This window comes from Antechinus flavipes, chromosome 3 (genome assembly GCF_016432865.1).
Source record: "Antechinus flavipes isolate AdamAnt ecotype Samford, QLD, Australia chromosome 3, AdamAnt_v2, whole genome shotgun sequence".
Classification (NCBI taxonomy): domain Eukaryota; kingdom Metazoa; phylum Chordata; class Mammalia; order Dasyuromorphia; family Dasyuridae; genus Antechinus; species Antechinus flavipes.
In genome coordinates, this window is record NC_067400.1 from 237,977,908 (window position 1) to 237,999,386 (window position 21,479).

The 21,479-nt window shown below is 33.5% G+C and overlaps 1 protein-coding gene across 1 annotated transcript; it reads left to right on the top strand.

Moving 5' to 3' along the window:
* Positions 1–462: 462 nt before the first annotated feature.
* Positions 463–13,579, top strand: PDCL3 (phosducin like 3). Its single transcript, XM_051984735.1, has 6 exons — positions 463–591; positions 4,339–4,471; positions 7,543–7,633; positions 8,328–8,471; positions 9,341–9,549; positions 12,921–13,579. Exons 1-6 carry the CDS (start codon positions 586–588, stop codon positions 13,061–13,063), a joined length of 726 nt encoding a protein of 241 aa, XP_051840695.1. The 5' UTR covers positions 463–585; the 3' UTR covers positions 13,064–13,579.
* The last annotated feature ends 7,900 nt before the right edge of the window (positions 13,580–21,479 follow it).

Here is a 21,479-nt window from a genome sequence, read left to right on the forward strand (position 1 = left end):
AAATTAAGAACTGGATTTGTTTTCCTTCCTCACCAGAAATCGGACATAACTAGAGGAGAGACAGAACGGAGCACAAATATCTCTCCGCCTACTCTTTCAATTCCTGGGTGACCCCAGGGTTCCGAAGCCGAGCACTTCGGTCCTTATAAGGAAGTTGCGCAGCTCGGGGTCAGGGTAACAGTTGCAAATGCTGGGAACCAACTCGCGAGATTTAAGCAGACACCCAGTGGACGTTGTGCGCATAATCGAAATACGAAAGCATGCCCTACAGGAATTCTGCGCATGACCTAAATACTGACGGGGACGTACGGAGAGTTCTGCGCATGACCTAAAAAAAAAAAAAAAATTCTCTGCCGCTCTGTGCGCATGCTCTCCGCGCATTTCCTTTTCTGGTCAAACCAAGGCATTCTTGTTCTTGGCTGGCTTAGTCAATGGAGCGCCGCTGTTGGGGGCGTGGTAGTGGCCAGGGATGGGTTGGGCTGGGCTGGGGTGGCCTTGCGCCTGCGCGGTCACACCTGAGGACTGAGGGCAAACTGGGATTGAGGAACAGAGTTCTCTGACCTAACTGAGGGCTTTGGCGACAAGATGCAGGTGAGGGAAGGGAAGGGAAGGGAGGAAGAGGAGCCGACGATCCTGTACCGGGGCTCCTCCGGGGCAAAGATTTTGACCCGGACTACCGGCGGGACACGCGACTGTGGGTGCGGCCTCGAGACCGCTGAGGGCGTGGCGCAGGCGCAATGCGGGAGCGTGCAGCTTCTACTATCCCTGCCGTAAAGCACTGGCATCTCTGGTGTTAACATTGTTGTCATTAATATTTGCTGTTTTGTAGAAGTAGCTAGGTGGCGCATTGCGTATACTTTTAGATCTAAAATTCAGGAATAAGCGAATTCAAATCCAGCTTCCAATATTTAATTACATGTATGATTCTGAGTAAATCACTTGACCCTGTCTCAGGCTATCCATCTGTAAAATGGGCATAATTGCTTTTTTTTTTTCTCAATCACATGTAAAAATAAAATGGCGGTAATTGTAAAGAAAAGCTTTAAAGCATTATAGAAGTACTCAGTAGCTGTTATTCATCTGGGATTAGAAAAGGAATGATGGTTAAGGAAAAAAAAAAGCGGGGTTCAGATCTTCCCTGTGATTCATGTCATTTAACTGGTTCTCCACTTGGAGTCCAAGAAGTAAAAAAAAAGCATGTTTTTCTATAACTTGTAGTATAATCTGGTTTCATTTAAAATCCAACTAACTTTAGCATTTTTTAAAACATTTTATTTCCGAAGAATTGATTTCAGTTGTATTCTATTTAATGTATTTTAAAATATTCTGAGAAAGAGCATCAAATCATTTAAGGGGTCTGTTGCACACAAAAAGGTGAGAAAATCCTGGTCTAAAACTTTAAGTTGCACAGAAGTCGCTAATCAGCTTACTAATCAGAATTAGTAAAGATAATTTTCTCAGTTAGATGATTGAAATCACAGTTCCATCCCAGATTCGGATTGAAATGAAACTATTACCCTAAATCCTTTGCTGTAAGTGTCATAAATTTTACTATCTATTCTTCATTTGGAGAAATTGTTGACTGCAGTACTGTTGACTACAAGCAAATTGAAACTTTAAAGCAATAAAGAGTAATTAATGGTACTACTAATCATAATAACAGCTAAAGTTTATAATAATTGCCAAGTTTACAGGTACTTTGGCAAACTTTTGCAAAGAAACTCTGTTGTCACAGAGATTATTCAAGTAAATGTAAAGTAATAAGATGGAGAATTCCAATAGCGGGACCATCAAGAAAGACCTCTTGTAAGAAATGAACCCTGAACTGTGCTTTGAAAGAAGCCTTAAAGTTTGCAAAAGACTTCACAAATATCTCATTTTATCCTCACATCAACCTTGGAAGGTATATATGGTGATTATCTACATTTTTATGGATTTGAAAATTGAGGGAGGCAGTAGTTAGGTGACTTGCCCAGTATTTTATTATTAGTGTCTAGTAAAATGCAAATTTATTTTACTACCTATGTTCTTGTCTAATTACCTTAGAGAATATTCTGTCATTTTGGGAGGGAAACCCTCAGAACTAGATTAATTGTATTGGATCATTTTGAGGCATGAGAAGTAGAGTGCACAGAGGGCTGTTCTTAGAGTTAAAAAGACTTGGGTTCAAGTTCTGTCTTTTGACATTGACTTGTGTGACTTCTCCTTATGCTTCTGGCAACTCAAAAAAAAAAAGATCAGGGAATATGCCAATTTATCAGAGTGGGAGTTAATAATTTTCATGAAGTGATATGTACAGATCCTGTCTCTATCTTTTATTAAATTGTATATTTAGAGATAGGAAAGATTTCTTTAGAGGATTATTTAACTAAAATTATATTTCTAGAGGTTAAATAATTTTATACAAGGTCACAGAGAAAAGTGACAAGTAAATTTTGAACCTAGGTCCTTGGACCACAAATCCTGGCTTCTTTACATGATCTAGTTTTTCTTGCAGTTAGCAACTGAAGATAATATATGAGGCTGCATTTTTCTAGTCTCAAACTTGAGACACAGCGGACTCATTACTTGATTGCTGTATTTTGATTTTTGTTATTGTAGGACACAAATTTGTTAAACACTTAACATGCAAGTGTTACTGTGCTAGGAATTGGTAGGGATATCTAATGTATGTTTAATCATCAAGCATTTAAGAATCTTCTGTGTTCCACTGTTCTGGAGATATAGATACAGAAAAATCAAACACCTTGTATTCTCTAGGAGGTTACTCAATTAAATACAAAGTATTAAAAGGGTTTTCCCTTTTAGTACTTTGTATTTAATTGAGTTAATTTATTAATGCCAATAACTGGAGCCCTCATGAAAAGTCTCATGAGAAATGGCCACTAAGCTATACTTTGAAGGAATCAAGGAATCCTAAAAGATGACCTGAAGGGGAATTGCATTTCATATGGTCCACAGGTGGGCATTGAAACATCTAGCAGGCCATATGACTGAAGTGGAGAAGATGAGAAAGTGGAAAAAAGTTGGTGGGAATTCAGTTGTGGAGAGCTGGGTTGAGGAGTTTGTGTATTATTTTAGAGGTCATGGATTTGGGTTTTAGGTTTTTTTTTTTTTTTTGAGAATGGAGGGCATGGGCTATCATAGTTGACTCTGTGTTTAGAAATACAAATTTAGCTGACTTATAGGAAATAATTTGGAGGGAAAAATAGAATGGCGGCAGGCATACCAATTAGGAAACTATTGTAGTAATTTGGGCCAGATGTAATGTACTGAACCTTAGGCAGACATAAGGTGAGTGAAGAGAAAGGTATGTATATATGGGAAATTATTGAAATTTATCAGTGATTGGATATAAGTGTTGAAAAAGAGAGAAAAGTCAAAGATGGTTCCAAGATTGTGAACCTGAACTTTGGAAGAAAAGTGGTCCCCAACAGAAATGGAGAGGTTTGGAGGAAGAATGAATGGGTTTGGAGAGGTAGCATATTTTTTAGTTTGAGTTCACTATGAAGCATCTTAGAAGAGATGTCTAGGAGGCGGCTGGTAGTATTGGATTAGGATTCAAGAGATTTTATTTTTCAGTCATTTTCATGACTCCATTTGAAGTTTTCTTGTCAAAGATATTGGACTGGTTTTTCATTTTCTTCTCCAGCTCATTTTACAGATGAGGAACCTGAAGCAAACAGGATTAGTAACTTGCTCAGAGTGACAGAGTTAAGTTTTTGAGGTAGGATTTGAACTCTTGAAGATGAATCTTCTCAATTCAAGACCAATGTTAGATGTGCCACCTAATTGCCTAAGTGCCCAAGTCATATTCCTGAAGTACAGAAAAGAACATGTCATTGTCCTCCTTTATGATAAATATTGTTCCCTCCTTTTTAGGGTCAGATATAAATTTTCTATTTCCAGCCATGACTATCGACTATTTATCACTTACTAAGTAAATATTAAGAGAGGGGAAAAGAGAGTAAAAACAAAACAAAAGAAGGATTGGGAACAGAAGCACTTGCCTAGAAGTATGGGGAATAGAATTAAAGTTTAAGGGGCAACTAGGTGGTACAGTGGATAGAGCACCAACCCTGAAGTCAGGAAGACCTGAGTTCAAATCTAGCCTCACACACTTAACACTTCCTAGCTGTGTGATCCTGGGGAAGTCACTTAACCCCAATTGCCTCAGCAACAAAACAAAACAAAACAAAATTAAAATTTAAACAAGAATTAATTGTCAGAATACCATCCCCTATATAAACCATCTCTGCCTCTTGGTCTCTATTTTGAATACTGGGCTTTTGTTGAATTTGATGGTACCAAAAATCATCCTTGATCTTACTGTTTTAGGACCCCAATGCAGACACCGAGTGGAATGATATCCTGCGCAAGAAGGGTATATTGCCCCCAAAGGAAAGTTTAAAAGAACTGGAAAAGAAGAGGGAAGAAGAAGAAGAGAACCACATCCTTCAGCAGTCAATAGGTAAGTTCAATTCATTTCTTTGATTATTATTATTTTATCTAGGTTGGTGGACTTAAAGTTTTTTTTTCTTTTCTTTCTTTCTTTTTTTTTTTTTTTTTTTTAATTCAGTCATTTGTTAGAGTAGAAAGCCTTGGATTAAAATAGACATGAGACTTTAGTTCCAGTACTGGTTCTGCCTCATGTCAGCTATATGACCACAATCAGTGCATATTGACTTTTCTGGGCCTTGGTTTGCTCTAATATCTCTTACATTAAAAAAATTATCATTATTAACTTGACAATAATTTCTGTTTGCCAAGGATGGAAAAGACTTTATATGGAACTATGAATTTTTATTATTAATGACTTGTATATTTTAAGAATCTATAAAAAATTCTTGTGAATTTTCTTCTAATTTGTCTTCTTCTAAACTTCCTTTTCTTCTGTGCATTAAAAAAAATCAGTGACATGCTTCTTTATTTTCTCTTATATTTTGATCTCATTATCACTAACTCAAATACTTTTAGTTAAAAAACAAAAAACTCCCTCATACAAATAAGTTTAATGAAGAAAACAAATCCATTTTTGGCTTTATTCAGAAATGTATGTCTCATTGTATATTTCTGTTCCATTACTTTTCTTTCAGGAGGTGAGTATCTTCCCTTCTCTGGAATCCTGGTTGGTCATTACATTGATCAGAGTTCTCAGGTTTTTCAAAGTTGTTTTTCTTTACAATGTTGAAATCTTCACATACATTGTTCTGATTGTGCTTGTTTCTCTCTTTATCATTTCACATAAGTCTTCCCTGGTTTCTCTTTTGTCATTTCTTATGGTTCAATAATATTTCTTTATATTAATGTAGTATAATTTATAAGTTATTTCCCACTTGATGGCTACCCATTTTGTTTCTATTTTTTGCTAAAAAAAACTTTTTATATATGAGGCCTTCCTCTCTTTTTTTCTCTTTTGGGAATAAGGTTAGGAGTGGATAGCTCAGTAAAAAGAGCAGTGAATTGAATGTTGCCTCGAATCAGGAAGACTTGAGTTCAAATGCAGCCTTAGACATTTATTAATTCTGTGATCCTATATAAGTCATTTAACCTAAGATGAAGATGAGTTTCTTCATCTATACAATGAAGATTGTATCACCCGCTTCCCCAGGTTATTCTTAGGATAAAGTTAGATTATGTTTGTAAAGTACTTTGCAAATCTTAGTAAACTATATAAATGCTAGCTTTTATTATAGAAATATTTCTGGGCATAAGGATGTTCCATTTAATGACTTTTTGAGTACAGTTTCAGATTGCTTTCCAGAAAGATTGGAACCATTCAGCATTCCACCAGCAGTGTATTAGGATACTGTCTTTCCATACCTCCTTTCTCCCTCATATCTTTGATTCTATGGGTCCTTATGAAGATATGTGGATATGTAGATAGAACTTGTGATTTTAGATGGTGATTTCAAAAAATAATCAATTTCCTTTTGGTTAGTTTTTCATTAGAATAATTGATTAGCCATTTTTGTGTAAATCACCACATGATTACTTAGAGTTCAAACAGATCTGTAAGTTTCAAATTTGAGATCTCTTATTCCTAGCTATTTTAAAATTGAGTCAGGGAAACTAAATTTCATTCAGGGCACTCCTTACTAATTTTTCTTTTATTCATTTTAATTCAGAAAACATTTATAAAATATCTCTTATGTTAGAAGCATAGGGTAAGACACTGAGGATTGAAAAGCAAACATCTACTTAAGTAAATACAAAGTAATTTCAGGAGGAAGACAGTTCCTCATAACTCAGAGGTAGAAGAGAAAGAACCTGAGCTGTATTTGAAAGAAACTAAAGATTCTGTTGACTATAATTGAAGAAAAATGGCTTCACAATGTGGGAGGCTTATTCAAAGGCATGGAAGCAATACATCAGATAGAATTCATGTGTGGGATGTATATGTGAGTTTAAATATTAGGCTAAGGATTTGATATTTTATCCTAGAAGCTATAGGGAGCCATTAAATAGTATAATAGTGACCAGTCATAATTACCCATAATGGCCCCAGAGAAAAGATGAAAAAATTCTTTTTTCTTTTCTGTGGAGAAGTAGGTAGATGAGTGGATGTGGAATGTGACTTATCCTGTTGATAGGGTTACTGTCAGTTGGTTTTGCTTTACTGTTTTTCTTTGTTAGAAGGGAAGACTTATTTGAAGATGATGGGGTAGATAGGTGATGAAGTATATATCCCTAAATGATAACCCTAAATGGGGTGGGGAATAGCATGATGATGTCAGTGTTTTAGGAATATCAGTTTAGCAGTTCCATGAAGAACATGTTAAAGAAAGGAGAAAATGAAGATCAGGTAGAAAGCTAATGCAATAGTTCAAGTCAAATGTAGGTCAAAAAGAACTTAGTTTTTTTCTAAATTTTCATGAAATTCATATGATTAGTAAAACAAGAGTGAAAAGATTAGCATTAATAAGCCTTAAAATCTCAAAATTATTAACAAAAAAAATCTTAGCTAAGTTGCTGATCAATGAAATCTAAAATATAGAAAAGTAAAAAGTTCCTGACTTGAACAATAAAAGCTACATGAGGGGAAAGAGAGCATGAATAGATGTGAGAGATGTGATAGAGGGAATATTGACAAGACTTGGCAACTGATTGGTTATGAGAGTTGAGGGAAAAGGAACAGTCCAAGATATCTTTAAGGTTGTGAATTTGGGTGATGGACACCCTCATGAGAAATGGAAAATTTGGCTCAGGAAAGTAGAGTGGGATATGATTTCTGTTTTTAGATATTCAAGATGCCTGTGAAATATTCAGGTGGAGATGTTCTGTGAGCATTTGGTAAGATGCAATCATCAGTGCATTTGGAAATAAATCATTTCAATTCTCATTCTATTTAAGTTTAAAAATTAATTCTTTTAATTTTTGGCTTTTGAGGGGATGAGGGAAATAGTCAAAGGTGTTGATAAAAATGAACAAGTATACTGCTTTGGAGAGGAAAGAAAGAGTAAAAATGTACTGCAAAGTAGCATTAATTTTTTGGGTTTTGTTGCAGATAATTTTATCTATTGCTAATATGATTCATTTCAGTGAAAACATATGAAGACATGACTTTGGAAGAACTAGAAGAAAATGAAGATGAATTTAATGAGGAAGATGAGCGTGCTATTGAAATGTACAGGTTAGATCTATCGGAACTATTTGGTCTTTTATATAGTTGTAAAACTTAATGTCTTTTGCGAAAGTAATTTATGAAATAGCATTTGGAAAGAATTGTAATTAAATTACTCAATTTGCTCTCTTTTTCTGTGAGACCAAACCAGATTCCATGAACATAAGTAATGAAAATTTATATACAAAAGAGTTCCAATATAAGATTACTTTGTTAGACATCCAGAGTCATATCTTACATATAGGCTAATTTCTAAAGTTGTTACTTTAGAACTTAAATTACATTTAAGAAGTTACAGTGACAGAATTATCCTCAGCATAAAATACCTTAAATTGCCCCTAAAGAACAATAGTTAAGACTGGAGCCATGTCTTCAAGTTAAAAATTGACTGAGGCCTGGGTTTATGTATGGATGAGGTTCTGTTTTCATCCTTGAAGAGATGAAGAGGGACACTGGGGTCCACTGGAAGAGAGAATAGTCACTGTGGAATGCCTGCTAGTGGAATGGAGTCCAATGAATGGACATTGCCATATTTTAAGACAGGTTCTAGCCATTGTGAGTGGTGGGCACTTAAACTATTTAAATCATTAAGGATTTTTTTGTTTGTTTGTTTTTATTGAGGATATATATATATGTGAGTTTGAGAAAGTTGAATTTGAGTATGATAAATTTCACCTCTTTGTCTTCTCCTTCTGTGTTACAGGCAACAAAGACTTGCAGAATGGAAAGCAACTCAACTGAAAAACAGATTTGGAGAAGTTTTGGAGATATCAGGGAAAGATTATGTTGAAGAAGTTACCAAAGCTGGCAAAGGCTTGTGGGTAATCTTGCACCTTTACAAACAAGGGTAGGTCAAACATGCTTTCTTAAAGGTATATCTTTGCTTTTGAGGCTTTGAATTTTAGATTTCATTGATCAGCAGCTTAGATAAGATTTTTTTTGGTTAATAATTTTGAGATTTTAAGGCTTATTATTGCTAATCTTTTCACTCTTGTTTTACTAACTATATGAATTTCATGAACCATTAGGTCAAGAAAAACAGTCAGTTCTTTTTGAACTACATGTTTATTTTTTCCCTATTGTCTAAAATTGAGAATTTTTCTTTTATTGATAAATTTGATTACTAATCTGTTTATGTTGAGAAACCGAGGGATCCAATAAAATCTAAGAATTAACTTTTTGGTGAAGGCCTGGTTGCCTACTATTTTTATATTTCTGCCATTTTCTATGCTATTTTCCCATGTCCAATAGAGTTTTCTTTCAAAAGTAAGCATAACATCATATTAACAGCAGATTATTTTTGCCTACCTCCATATACTAGATTCTGAATTTAAAAAGGAGAGGAATAAGTGCTTTTTATTTTAAAATTATATTGCTTAATTATGTTATTTATCAGGTAAAATAAAATTAGAGCTTGTGTATAAACTGATTGTCCTAGCTTACTTGATGTTTCAATATGTATATATATATATATATATATATATATTGGCAAGAGCTTCTTTTTACTTTTCTATATTAATCTATTAAATCTGCTTTCTGGAAAATATGTGGTAGGAGAAACAGTTTTTAAAAATTGAATTGTGAGAAGTAAAATAATATTTTAAAGTGACCTTAGCCATCACAGAAGTCAAGTTACTGGGTTGGGAGATTGAAAATAATTTATTTGTTTTGTCCATGTTGTTATATGGCTTCTTTTGTTGATGTTTTATTTTACAGAATTCCTCTATGTACACTTATAAACCAGCATTTTAGTGGACTTGCAAGGAAGTTTCCAGATGTGAAATTTATCAAGTCTATTTCAACGACATGTATACCTAACTATCCTGATAGAAATCTGCCCACAATATTTGTCTATCTTGAGGGAGATATCAAAGCTCAGTTTATTGGTCCTCTAGTATTTGGTGGCATGAACCTGACAAGGGATGGTAAGTAGTTATAATCTGAAAGGAGAGAAATACCATGCAAAACTCACAAGGCTACAGGTCCCACAGTATAGTAATAGAGTGAAACAATGTAGCTCACATTAACAAATTTTTGAGAAGCAAGAAGCAAATGTAGTTTTTGATCAATGATCAGCAGGAGGGAGCAGGGAAAGAGTTTCATTTTAGTGATTGATGTTATTTTGTTTGTCTACGGGCAGTCAGTAACCTTGTATGATGGTGTTATTTTTTTTTCCCCTGAGGCAATTGGGGTTAAGTGATTTATCCAGGATCACAAAGCTAGAAAGTGTTAAGTGCCTAAAATCAGATTTGAACTCAGGTCCTCCTGATTTCAGGGCTGGTACTCTAGCTACTGCATCACCTAGCTGTCCCTGGTGTTACTTTTTTTTTTTAAATAGGAGCTAAAAAATTCTAAAAAATCAACTACCATTAAACCCTTGATTTCTTTCTTTTTTGGGGAGGGCGGGTTTGTTTGTTTACAAGAGAATTTAGGGTTAGGGTAACCTTAAATGGTAGATAATCAAAAGAATTGATTAAGGGCCTGCTGAGCTAGATATGATGTTAGCTATAGGGCCTAGAACTATGATTTCATAGGGATTTCACAAGTCAGGAAATGCAGTCTACTATTGGAGACTGAACCTTATCTATAATTTATAGTCTTAGAGATACAAGATAATCATGGAGAAGAACTAGGCATTGTGAGTTGGGAGAACTGGGACAGGCCTTAGATAAGAGAGGGACTTAAGTTACCTGAATTTTGAAGGAAACTGAGATAAAAATAGATAATTAGAGATAATGAGAGTGAGGGTAATGAGACATAACAAGGCTAAACATTTTAGCAAGAAGCTGGGAGATGGAGTTTCATGTGTGAAGGACAAGAAGATTAGATAGACCACAGTGGTAGAGGAGAGTAATGTGTAATAATGCTAGAATAATGGGATGAGACCAGATTGTGAAGGGCTTTAAATGATAATTGATTTGTAAAATTTTCTTACATAAATTTTTTTTTTGATCTTCATAGCCTCCATGGAAGATAGTTGCTATTATCATGTCCATTTTACAAATGAGGAAACTGAGTTAGAAATAAAGATGCTTTGCTCAGACACACATAGCTTCTTGGCCAACCAGCTGTTTTGCTTCAATTGTCAAGGAGAGGAACTTGTATTTGATATTGTTGGCAATAGAAAGACAGCAGAGTTACTTGATCAGGGAAATGATCTTTGCTTAAGAAAAATCACTTTGGTGACCATTTGTAAAATAGGATGTAGTAAGGAGAAAATCAAAACAAGGAGACTAATTAAACTACTGTAATAGTTCAGGTGAGAAGCAATGAGTATCTACGCTAGAATGGTGACTGTGTGAATGGAAAGAAGGGGATATCTATGAAAGAAGTTATGGAAATACAAATGAGGTTTGGCCATTGATAAGATACATGGGGTGAGTGAGAGTTAAGAGGTGAGAATGATTGAAGTTACAGACCTATGTGACTAGAAAAATGGTGGGGGTTTTTTTTAATAGAAATAGATAAGTTGAGAAGAGGATTGAGGCAGGGCATCGAGGAAGATGAGTTCTGTTGAGTTTGACATGCCCCTAGTACAGTCAGTTCAAATGTCCATCAGGAAGTTGATTACAGAACCAGTGCTCAGTTTGGGTGTCATCTGCATAGATCATAAGCTCACTTTTTGGGGAGACCAAATAGAGGAAAAACTGAGGGGGCAGGGTTAAGAGAGAAATGGAGAGAGACAGAGATAGGGACTGTAAATTTTTATTTCATTCTGTTATTTCTGCCATATGTTATTCATAACGTTCATAGTCATGCATGAAATATTACTAAACACATGATATTCATATTTTTACACACAATATGACTGAGATGGGACCTGGACCTGTGATTTCATTGTTACAGAGAACACCTCGGTAAGGAACTCTCTCTGCCATCATGGATTAGCTTGTTCTCTGCTACCTAGAACATTGAAAGTTTAAGTATCTTGCTGCATTGTCACACAGCCAGCTTGTAGCAGGGGCAGAGTTTAAATTCAGACCTTCTGGCTTTGAAGTCAGTTCTCTTTCTATCCATGATGGCAGACTACCTTTTTAGATAATATTATTTATTTAATAGCATCAGAACCACATAAAGGTTGAAGACCACATATGCTTTTTGTATTTTCCTAAGTTTTTTAGCATGGAGAAGAATAGAATTATGGTAGCATTCAAGGGGATTTTGGGGATTGCTCTATTTTAGTGAGTGTGATTCTTCACTAGGATAAGACTTCTTTATTTTCTTTTAGACATGGTTAATTTTTCATATTAAGGTATAATGTAGCAAGGCATCTATTCTACCAAAAAACTGTTGAGTCCAGGGAAGATCTTTCAGCTACCTTCAAATTAATACCTGTACAGCCATTTATAAAATATCTTTCTTAAAAACCACTAGGTAAAGAATCACAGTTTTTTTTTTAATAATAAAACTTTGTGTAGTTTGATATCTTTTATTCTAAGAGATCTAATTTGAACTTCTATAATCACCTAGGTACCTAGAAATGAAAATATTGATTAGTGTATTCTATAGATATTTAAAAATGAGTTTTAGTTAGGCATTGTCAGATTTTATTAGAAGAACTTTGAGTACATCTCCATGTTAGTTCACTTTAAAGACTAAATGAACCAAAATGTAGACTATTTTGTTTCAATCTTGTATATAGAAACATAGAATAGATTCTGCCTGGGTTTTTCCCTCTGTGGCAGAAAAATAAATCATTTAGTTTTGCTTCAGGAAGGCTTACCACCACATGTAGAACTGAATCTAATTATAAATCTGAATGGAAAAATAGTAACTGTAGCTTCAGCAACCAGTTTCTGCATTTTTTTTAAATTGAGTTTTTTAGTAACCAGGGCACATGTATTAGTCATCTTTATACATAGTTTTCTATTTCTCCCTCCCCCCCCCCCCTCCCGGATGATAAGTTCAGTGACTTACTTGAAATCAAGAAAATATGATGTTTAATAATTTTTTTGCCTAATTGGAATTAGATTTAAAGATTTCCAGGAAGACTGAGGAAATTAATTCTTTTGTTGTGAAGAATTATTGTCTGTTTTTTTCTGAGAAATTATTCAATCTAAGAAACTATTGAGCCTAGAGAAAAATAATTTTATGTTCTTATTTTCATATAGATTTGAATTGGTGTTATTTATTATTCTTATTAATAGTTGTGATTTTTAAAAAACTACAGTACTTTTTAGCGTAGGTTAGCTGTAGTTTCCCTGTTTGAAATTTTTTACAAATTTGAATGAACTATCTCAAGAAGAAAATAAATTCATTTGCTTTTTATCCCCCCACCCCTCCCTTTATCTTATAGAATTGGAGTGGAAACTTTCTGAATCTGGAGCAATCAAAACTGATCTAGAAGAAAACCCTAAGAAACAAATTGAAGATAAATTGATGTCCTCGATCAGATGCTCTCTTCCAACAAAGAAAGAAAGTGATTCAGAAGACGACTAATTTCTTTATTTTTGTATCCCTTTGCTGAACTTTCTTGGAATGAGGAACATATCTAGAATTTTTTAAACTTAGAAAAACAGAAATAAAATCTTTTTATTAGAAAAAATGTTTTTTTAACCTTTTAAAAATTAAGCAAAAAATTTACCATGCCTCAGAATTAATGGATGCTGGATATCTTATTACATAAAGAACAAATTAATATATTGTGGTAAATTATTTCAATTTATTTTTCATTTATGTTTTATAGCAAATAAAACTAAGTCTGCATTTATTTCCATTTAACTATGCTATGAAATAAATTTGGGGAATTTTTTTTCTCTTTTGTGAATAAATTACAATGAACATTTTATCAATTGGACTTTGTGAACCCAACATACCATTATGGATTATTTATTTCTTTTATTGTTTGTAACAAGTTACCCTAAAGATTTGACCTTATAAGAATATATGACACTTTCCTCCAGACTGAGGTATTTGATCTAAAAACATGTTGATTAAATATGATTTTTCTACCTATATTTTCATCCATGCTCTTGCTGATACTTGCTCAGAACATTGCTGAGAGTATTTTTTTAACTTCTAGACATTGACTAAATTGAAACTCTGCTTAGCATTTAACAGAATTAAATAGAAACAAGAATTTGAACAAGGGGGCTTTTATGGTGTAACTTTGATTAGTAAAGAATAGGAAAAAAAATCATTTTTCATTCATTCCTAAAAACTATAATTGTTTTTACTATTTTGTACCTTAAAATGAAGTTTTTTCTATTTATATCAGAATGTTGATTTTACTCACTTTAATGAAGAATATTTCATTAGAAAAGTTATGCGCAGTTGTGACTCATTTTCTTTGTAAGTCAGTGAGAGAAGTATTTGTAAAGTTTTTTATGTGAACAATACATATACGTGGGTCCTCTCCACCCCCACCCCTTTTTACAAATGACACAAGTACGAGAGGGTAAGGTCACAATACAAATGTAAATGGCAGATTCAAATCCAAGACACCTGACTTAAGATCTAGCACTCATTCTTCTGTATCAGTAATTTCTTTTATATAAAAACATTAATAACTAAGAATTGTGCAAAAGAAGCAACATCAGAGATGTCATCAGAGACGTATATATTCAGAAAGGAGATTAAGGCAGTTTGAGATGACAGTTGGAGAACCAGTGGCCAGTCTTCTTACTCCTTGTCCTTGGCCAATTTGGAAGAGAAGCCTCAGCGTGTGAGGTAGACCCTTTTGAAAATTTCTGGGAGGATGTGGACATGAGAAGACATGGACAGGGTTGTGATCTTCGTCATTAGAGAGAGCAGCAACTTATCTATGAGATCAGAGAGTCCTTGGAAGTATGAAAGAAGTCCCTTTTAAGGGCCTTATTTTTTCATGAGATCTTGACAGATTTAAAACGAACATTGTATTATTTCTTGTGTGCCTGGCTTATCAGTTGAGAGAGTTTCTTTTTTTAGTTTGTCTTATTAGATGACATTTAAAAGGAACTTTGTGGGAAGAATGAAGGTGAAAAGTTTGAATCCTATTTTGCTTGAGTGCTATAATTAAATTTTACTTCAAAGAAAAGAGTAGGTTGTAGTCTGAAGGGGAATGGCATCCACAGGGACAGAAATGATTGGTTGTATTGTGCTCTTGGAACCCACAGAGTATAATTCTTACTGCTTGCTATGCTACTTAGAATTTAGATAAGTGCAAAAATGCATCACAGTCTTCCCTCTTGCCTTTCTTGCCAATTATCCTTCACATCTAAGAGCTCAAGTAAAAATCAAGTTCCAGTAGGTCTTTTTGATCAGTAAGATCAGTTTGACCAAATAAAATACTGGAATTCATACAATATTCCATTGGGGTGATTGAACTTGAATAATTTAGCTAGTTACAAATACTACTTTTAAACTAAAATAGCTCATTCAGATGTTATGTTTCTGCCATAAAAATGTGCTTTAGATCACTTCCTATAGCTTCTTTCTCCTCCAGGAGCATTGCTCTTTAATATTCTTTACCATTTACATTATTTCTGTTTGACATTATAGCATATTGTACCCTCATAATGCTCAGAGAATTGGTTTCTACTCATTTAAGCCCACCATCTAATTCAACAGATGCCTGTCAGAAATTATTTTATGGTGACAGAAGCACATAGTAATATTCAGTATAACTTTTAGGCTGTCTGCTGATAGTCTATGGAAAGAGTTTAATGGAAAAAGTAAAGGAAATGATTATAAAGTTAGCAGGAAAGGTTGTTTCAAACCACTGGGATTGGAAATAAGTGGGGAAGATTTTGAATCTTTTTATACTTGAAAATTACCCTTATCCAGAATTTCTTACAAGAAGATTCAGTTTTAACCTTCATATTTTATAGAGGAGCCATATAAAGCTTCTAAATTCCAACTTAATTGCAACTAAATTAGAACTCACTGTCCTCCAAATTCCACTTCCTTTACTAGCCACAGAGAAGCAATGCAGACAAGACTAGCCCAATTAGGAAGAATTTAGAATAATAAGCTTAGAAATAAAAGGTTATGGAAAAAGTAATCAAGAATGGTTATTTCTAAAAGAGGAATCACATTTTTTAAAGGGGCTAAACTCATAATTTTCTTTAGCTCCTTTAAATAAATATTTCTTAAATCATAGCAGATAGAGAAGTGGCCACAGAACCAGAAATATTAGGGTTTAAGCTCTGCTTTCGGTCAAATACTGACTGTGTGGCCCTAGGCACATCACTTGGTCTCTAAATAATTTGAGTAGTTTTCTCTAAGATTACATAATTTGCAGAGAAGGTGCCAACCTACATTGAAAATGAATTTCCTCATGATGAAATTCTCTTCCCCTATTAAATCACAGATCCTAATTTGCTTACATAATAGCATTTAAAAAGTATTTTGTAATTATGCTAGACTAAATTGGGAACTATAGACTTTTTTTTTTGGAAATATTTTTTTCTTGCAAAATAATTTTGGACTGCAAATGGGGATTATATATATATGTATGTATTATTCCTTTGAAAGAAAATAAGGAATACAAAAAAAGAGCAAAACAAATGAGGTTGTCATGTGCTCAGTAGAACATCAGAGGGTTCAAAATATATAACAACAAATGACCAGATCAAGAATATATATATAAAATTACCAGATCAAGAAAATGTGTGTGTGTGTGTGTGTGTGTGTGTGTATACACGTATATATATATAAATATATATATATATTTTATATATATAAATATAAATATTTGGTTCTCTGCTGTGTACCTTTTATACTTTATTCTATTTTCCCCCCTTTCAACTCTTTATCATCCCTTACAGTTAAGAAAAGATATATTTATATATACATATGTAGATATATACATACATATATATACATGCCCATCCTACATACCTATCTTTCCTATCCTTGCTGACTTTTTAAAAAAATATTTTTAAATTTATATGTTTTTAATTCACATTGCTTTATGAATCATGTTGGGAGAAAAAAATCTGAGCAAAAGGGAAAAACCATGGGAGAAATTAAAAAAACAACAACAAAAAAGTGAACATCTCATATTTTGATTTACACTGAGTCTCCTTTTTTTTTGGATGCAAATGACACTTTCTGTCCAAAGTCTATTGGGATTGCTTTGGATCACTGAACCACTGAGAAGAACCAAATCTTTCATAGTTGATCATTGCATTCTTGCTATTATTGTGAACAATATATTCCTGGTTCTGCTTGTTTCACTCAGCATCAGATCATGTAAATCTTTCCAGGCCTTTCTAAAATCAACTTGTTAATCATTTTTAAAAATAGAACAATACTATTTCATTACCTTCATATACCACAACTTCTTTAGCCATTCCTCATTGATGGGCATTGACTCATTTTCCAATTCTTTAATACCACAAAAAGAACTGCTACATTTTTGTATACGTAGGTCCTTTTTCCTCCTTGATTAGCTCCTTGTAATGATTTCCAGTAACAATACTGCTAGGTCAAATAGTATGCACAGTTTGATGGCCCTTTGGGCATAGTTCCCAAGTGCTCTCTAGAATGGTTGAATCATTTCACAACTCCACCAACAATGCATTAGTATCCCAGTTTTCCCGTGTCCCTTCCAGCATTTACCATCTTTTCCTGTCATCTTAGTCAATCTGAGAGGTATGAAGTGGCAGCTCAGAGTTGTTTTAATTTGCATTTCTCTAATCAATAGTGATTTAGAGCATTTTTCATATAACTATAGATAACTCTAATTTCATCTGAAAATTGTTCATATCCTTTGACCATTTATCGATGGGGAATGACTTGTATTCTTATAAATTTGTCACAGTTCTTTATATATTTTGAGAAATGAGACTTTTATCAGAAACATCAGTTATAAAGATTTTTTCCCATTTTTGTATTTCTCTTTTAATCTTGTTTTTGTTGATTTTGTCTGCGCAAAATCTTTTTTAATTTAATGTAATCAAAGTTGTCCATTTTGCTTTTCATAATGTTCTCTAGTTCTTTTTTGGTTATAAATTCCTCCCTTCTCCAAAGATCTGATGGGTAAATTATCCCTTGCTCTCCTAATTTGTTTATGGTATCATCCTTTATTCCCAAATCATGTACCTATTTTGATCTTATTTTGATATGAGATGTGAGATGAAGGTCTATGCCAAGTTTCTGACATTATTTTACAATTTTTCCAGCAATTTTTTTGTCAAATAGTTCTTGTTCCAGAAGCTGGACTTTGGGGGTTTATCAAATACTAGAACTATAGGCCTTGATTATTGTGTCATGTGTTTCTAATCTATTCCACTGATCCACCACTTTGTTTCTTAGCTAGTACAAAGTGGTTTTAATGACTAAAATCATGTGTACTATCAAATAAAAGAATAACTCAGTAATAAGAATAAACTATCAAAAATTATTCCTAAATTGAAAAAAGGAGCCTTAATTATAATCCTAAAGATAGAAAGCATCTTATTATTCCTAGAAACAAGATATTATGAAATTATCTCTCCTAGGCCCGATTGGACATATTTGAACACAATGCTACTCATGGGAAGAAGAATAAAATCTAAAAAGCAAAACCTCTATTTGTCAAATCAGCAGCAAAGATATGGCAGACAACAAAATGGACCTTCTGATTTCTTCATGACAGCCCTGAACAGAAAGAAAGGTAAAAAGAGGGTCAAGAGATTACAGCTATTTCATTGCCAGTTAGAAGAGTACAAAATCAAAAATAAACATTCCAGAAAACCTGGAAGATGCTCCATCTACACCTTCTAATTACATCAAGTCATATAATTTAAGCTACCATGCCTTTCTATTTAGTATCCAAGGTCATCCTTACCTTCTAAGACTGACTTTGGAATGTGGCAGGCTCATTAATAGGTGGAAGATTTGAAAAGTTATCTCTATATCTTCCAGTAGCCTTATTGACAATAGTCTGTTTATAGCTGACCATCAAATTATTATTTTTTTTCTAGTTTGAGATATTTTATTTTTACTTTGCTTTTAGTATAAAGACAAACTCACTTAAGGATTGTTGTTGTTTGTCCTTCCTTCTCTCTCTTTTTTTTAAATTTTTATTTAATAATTACTTTATATTGACAGAATCCATGCCAGGGTAATTTTTTTTTTTTTACAACATTATCATTTGCACTCGTTTCTGTTCCAATTTTTTTCCCCTCCCTCCCTCCACGCCCTCCCCTAGATGGCAAGCAGTCCTTTATATGTTGGATATGTTGCAGTATATCCTAGATACAATATATGTGTGCAGAACCAAACAGTTTTCTTGTTGCATAGGGAGAATTGGATTCAGAAGGTATAAATAACCCGGGAAGAAAAACAAAAATGCAGATAGTTCACATTCGTTTCCCAGTGTTCTTTCTTTGGGTGTAGCTGCTTTTCTCCGTCATTTATCAATTGAAACTCAGGTCTCTTTGTCAAAGAAATCCACTTCCATCAAAATATGTCCTCATACAATATCGTTGTCGAAGTGTATAATGATCTCCTGGTTCTGCGCTGACCATCAAATTAATTGCTCCATGAAAGGATTTCTTAGATGCAAAGGAGAACAGACTAGAAAAAAAAAAAACAACAACAAAAGCCTTGAAGCTTCTAAAAAGTTACTGTCTCATTTTTTAAAAGTCTAATGTAATTGTCACATTGGTTGCTTTACTTGTTCTTGAAAATAGTACAATCATCTGACTCCTGAATCCTTAAGCTCCAGCTATACCCCCCTTTTCACACATCTAATTAGAATTTCATTATTCTGTTCCTATACTTTACTTGTTTTATGCAACAAACTGGGTGAGTCCTCCCCCAAGTTTTATTTGTATAAATTCCTTTTAATTTTATGTAATCAAAAATTTTTATTCTATCTATTCTGATCCTTTGTTTCTTGTTTAGTTACAAACTCCTCTGTTATCCATAGATTATAAAGGCAATTTCTTACTCTTCTAATTTATTTATAATGTGATCTTCTATGTTTTACATCAGGTAAATAGTAATTTTGACTTATAAGCCTGTATTCTCCTAAAACCCGCCAGAGCTTATTGACTGACTCCTTTAGGGAACTTGATTCTTGAAGAAATTAATTTAGTTTTGGAAGTGGTAGTGAGTTTTCCATTACTGGAGATTTTCAAATGAAGTTTGTATGACGATTTGTGAGGAATATTATAGATTCTTTTTCCTCCCTAGATGCCCTTTGAAATTCCTTCCCAAATCCTTCCAATCGAAATTCCTGTGGCTAGAGAAATTTTTAACCTGAATGTTGTTTTATGCTAGTACTATTAAGTTTCAGCATCCAAATTGTGAAATAATGGTGCTTTGGCTTTCTGCTATGTATTTCCATTTGTAATAATTTGCATGTTACAAGTTCTTGAAACTAGATATAATAGGAGAAAATCTAAACAAATCTACTCATGGATGGGTAATACTTGTTTGATTTCAAGCAAGTCTCTTAAACCCTTGTGAACCTCAATTTTTTTCATCTATAAATGAACAGGTTAGGCCCAATATCCTTTGGGGAACCTGTTTCCATTGACCTACCAGGCCCAGGATTAATAAGGTAAGATTTTGGGAAGTGAATCTTATCAGATTTTTAGGAAGTGTTGCATCACTCAAAAACCAAACAATTAAGAAGGATCTCTTCAAAATAGCAACAAAGAAGAATAACCAAGAGGAAACCAATGAAAAAAAGAATATCCTATTTATAATCATCTTTATTGTGATTTAATGTGTATAACATTAAAAGTATTGATATTTACATTGAAAATTAAGTTTTTTTATTTTTTTGAACAAGTTCATGAAATTAAGATTTTCTTATTCTTATATAGCCTTCTCTCCTCCTTTTCCATTTCTTATTTGCTTCACATATTTCACATATAAAACTGTTTTTACATTTCTTGGCACCACAGAGGTGGAATGGAAGGGAAGGAGTTGGAACTCAAAATTTTTTTGAAAAAATGAATGTTAAAAATAAATAATAAGTTTTTAAAAAGAAAGATTGCATTCTCTAACTCTGTCTTGTACTTTACTGGTAACTTAATGGAAACCTTTCAAGAATTTCTACTTGTGAACTGAATATTCTCATAGATCTGCTGTCAGTCTCTTTTCCAACCTCCACAAAAGTTTTGTGTAATCTTATATTAAGTTCTGCTGATTTAATTAAATTATTAATCTTAATTGAGGTTCTTATTGTTTCTGAGTCCAACATTCTACTAACTATATGCCATGATTATATGATATGTATATACCAATCCTTGTATAGGTTAGAGGATAATGAGCCAGCTTTAAAATCAGGAAGACTTGGGTTGAATTCCTACTTATAATAAAAACGATTTAACTCTAAGCTGTGTCAGTGAATCCTCTAGGCAATTCTCAAAGGCTTGGGAGTTCCCATTCCAATGAAATCAAGTCCAGTTTCACTCTCTCTACCCCTAATAATTACTGATGTCAGATTTGACTACAAGTTCTACTTAGTGGTTCATAATCTAAATTACAAGCAAAAAATTAAGCTGGTAATGAAAAAAAGCAGATTGTGGAACATGAAATAGTGGGTTGGATTGTCTAGCAGCATTGGAAGTTCAAATTATTTTTTTAAAAATTAACTTAGAATGATCAGGGAATGAGATGAAAAAAATCAGTGAGAAAGAGGAAGACATGCATCATAGTATACAAAACATGTTTTGCCTATTATTATGTTTGGATGATCATAAGAGAGAAAAATAGTATCAGATGGTTAGAGGAAACAAGTAGATAAAGTCTTCTGAACTTGAGAATATGGTACCCTTTTGGATTTCCCTTTAAATATTTTCTTAATTTGCCTTAGCACAGCCTGATTATATTCTGCCAAGTTATATTCTTGGCAACTAAAAATCTTATGAGAATGAACTTTTGGAGTTAATGAATATTTTTTTTTTTGTTCTCCAAACAGTAAATAAATGAC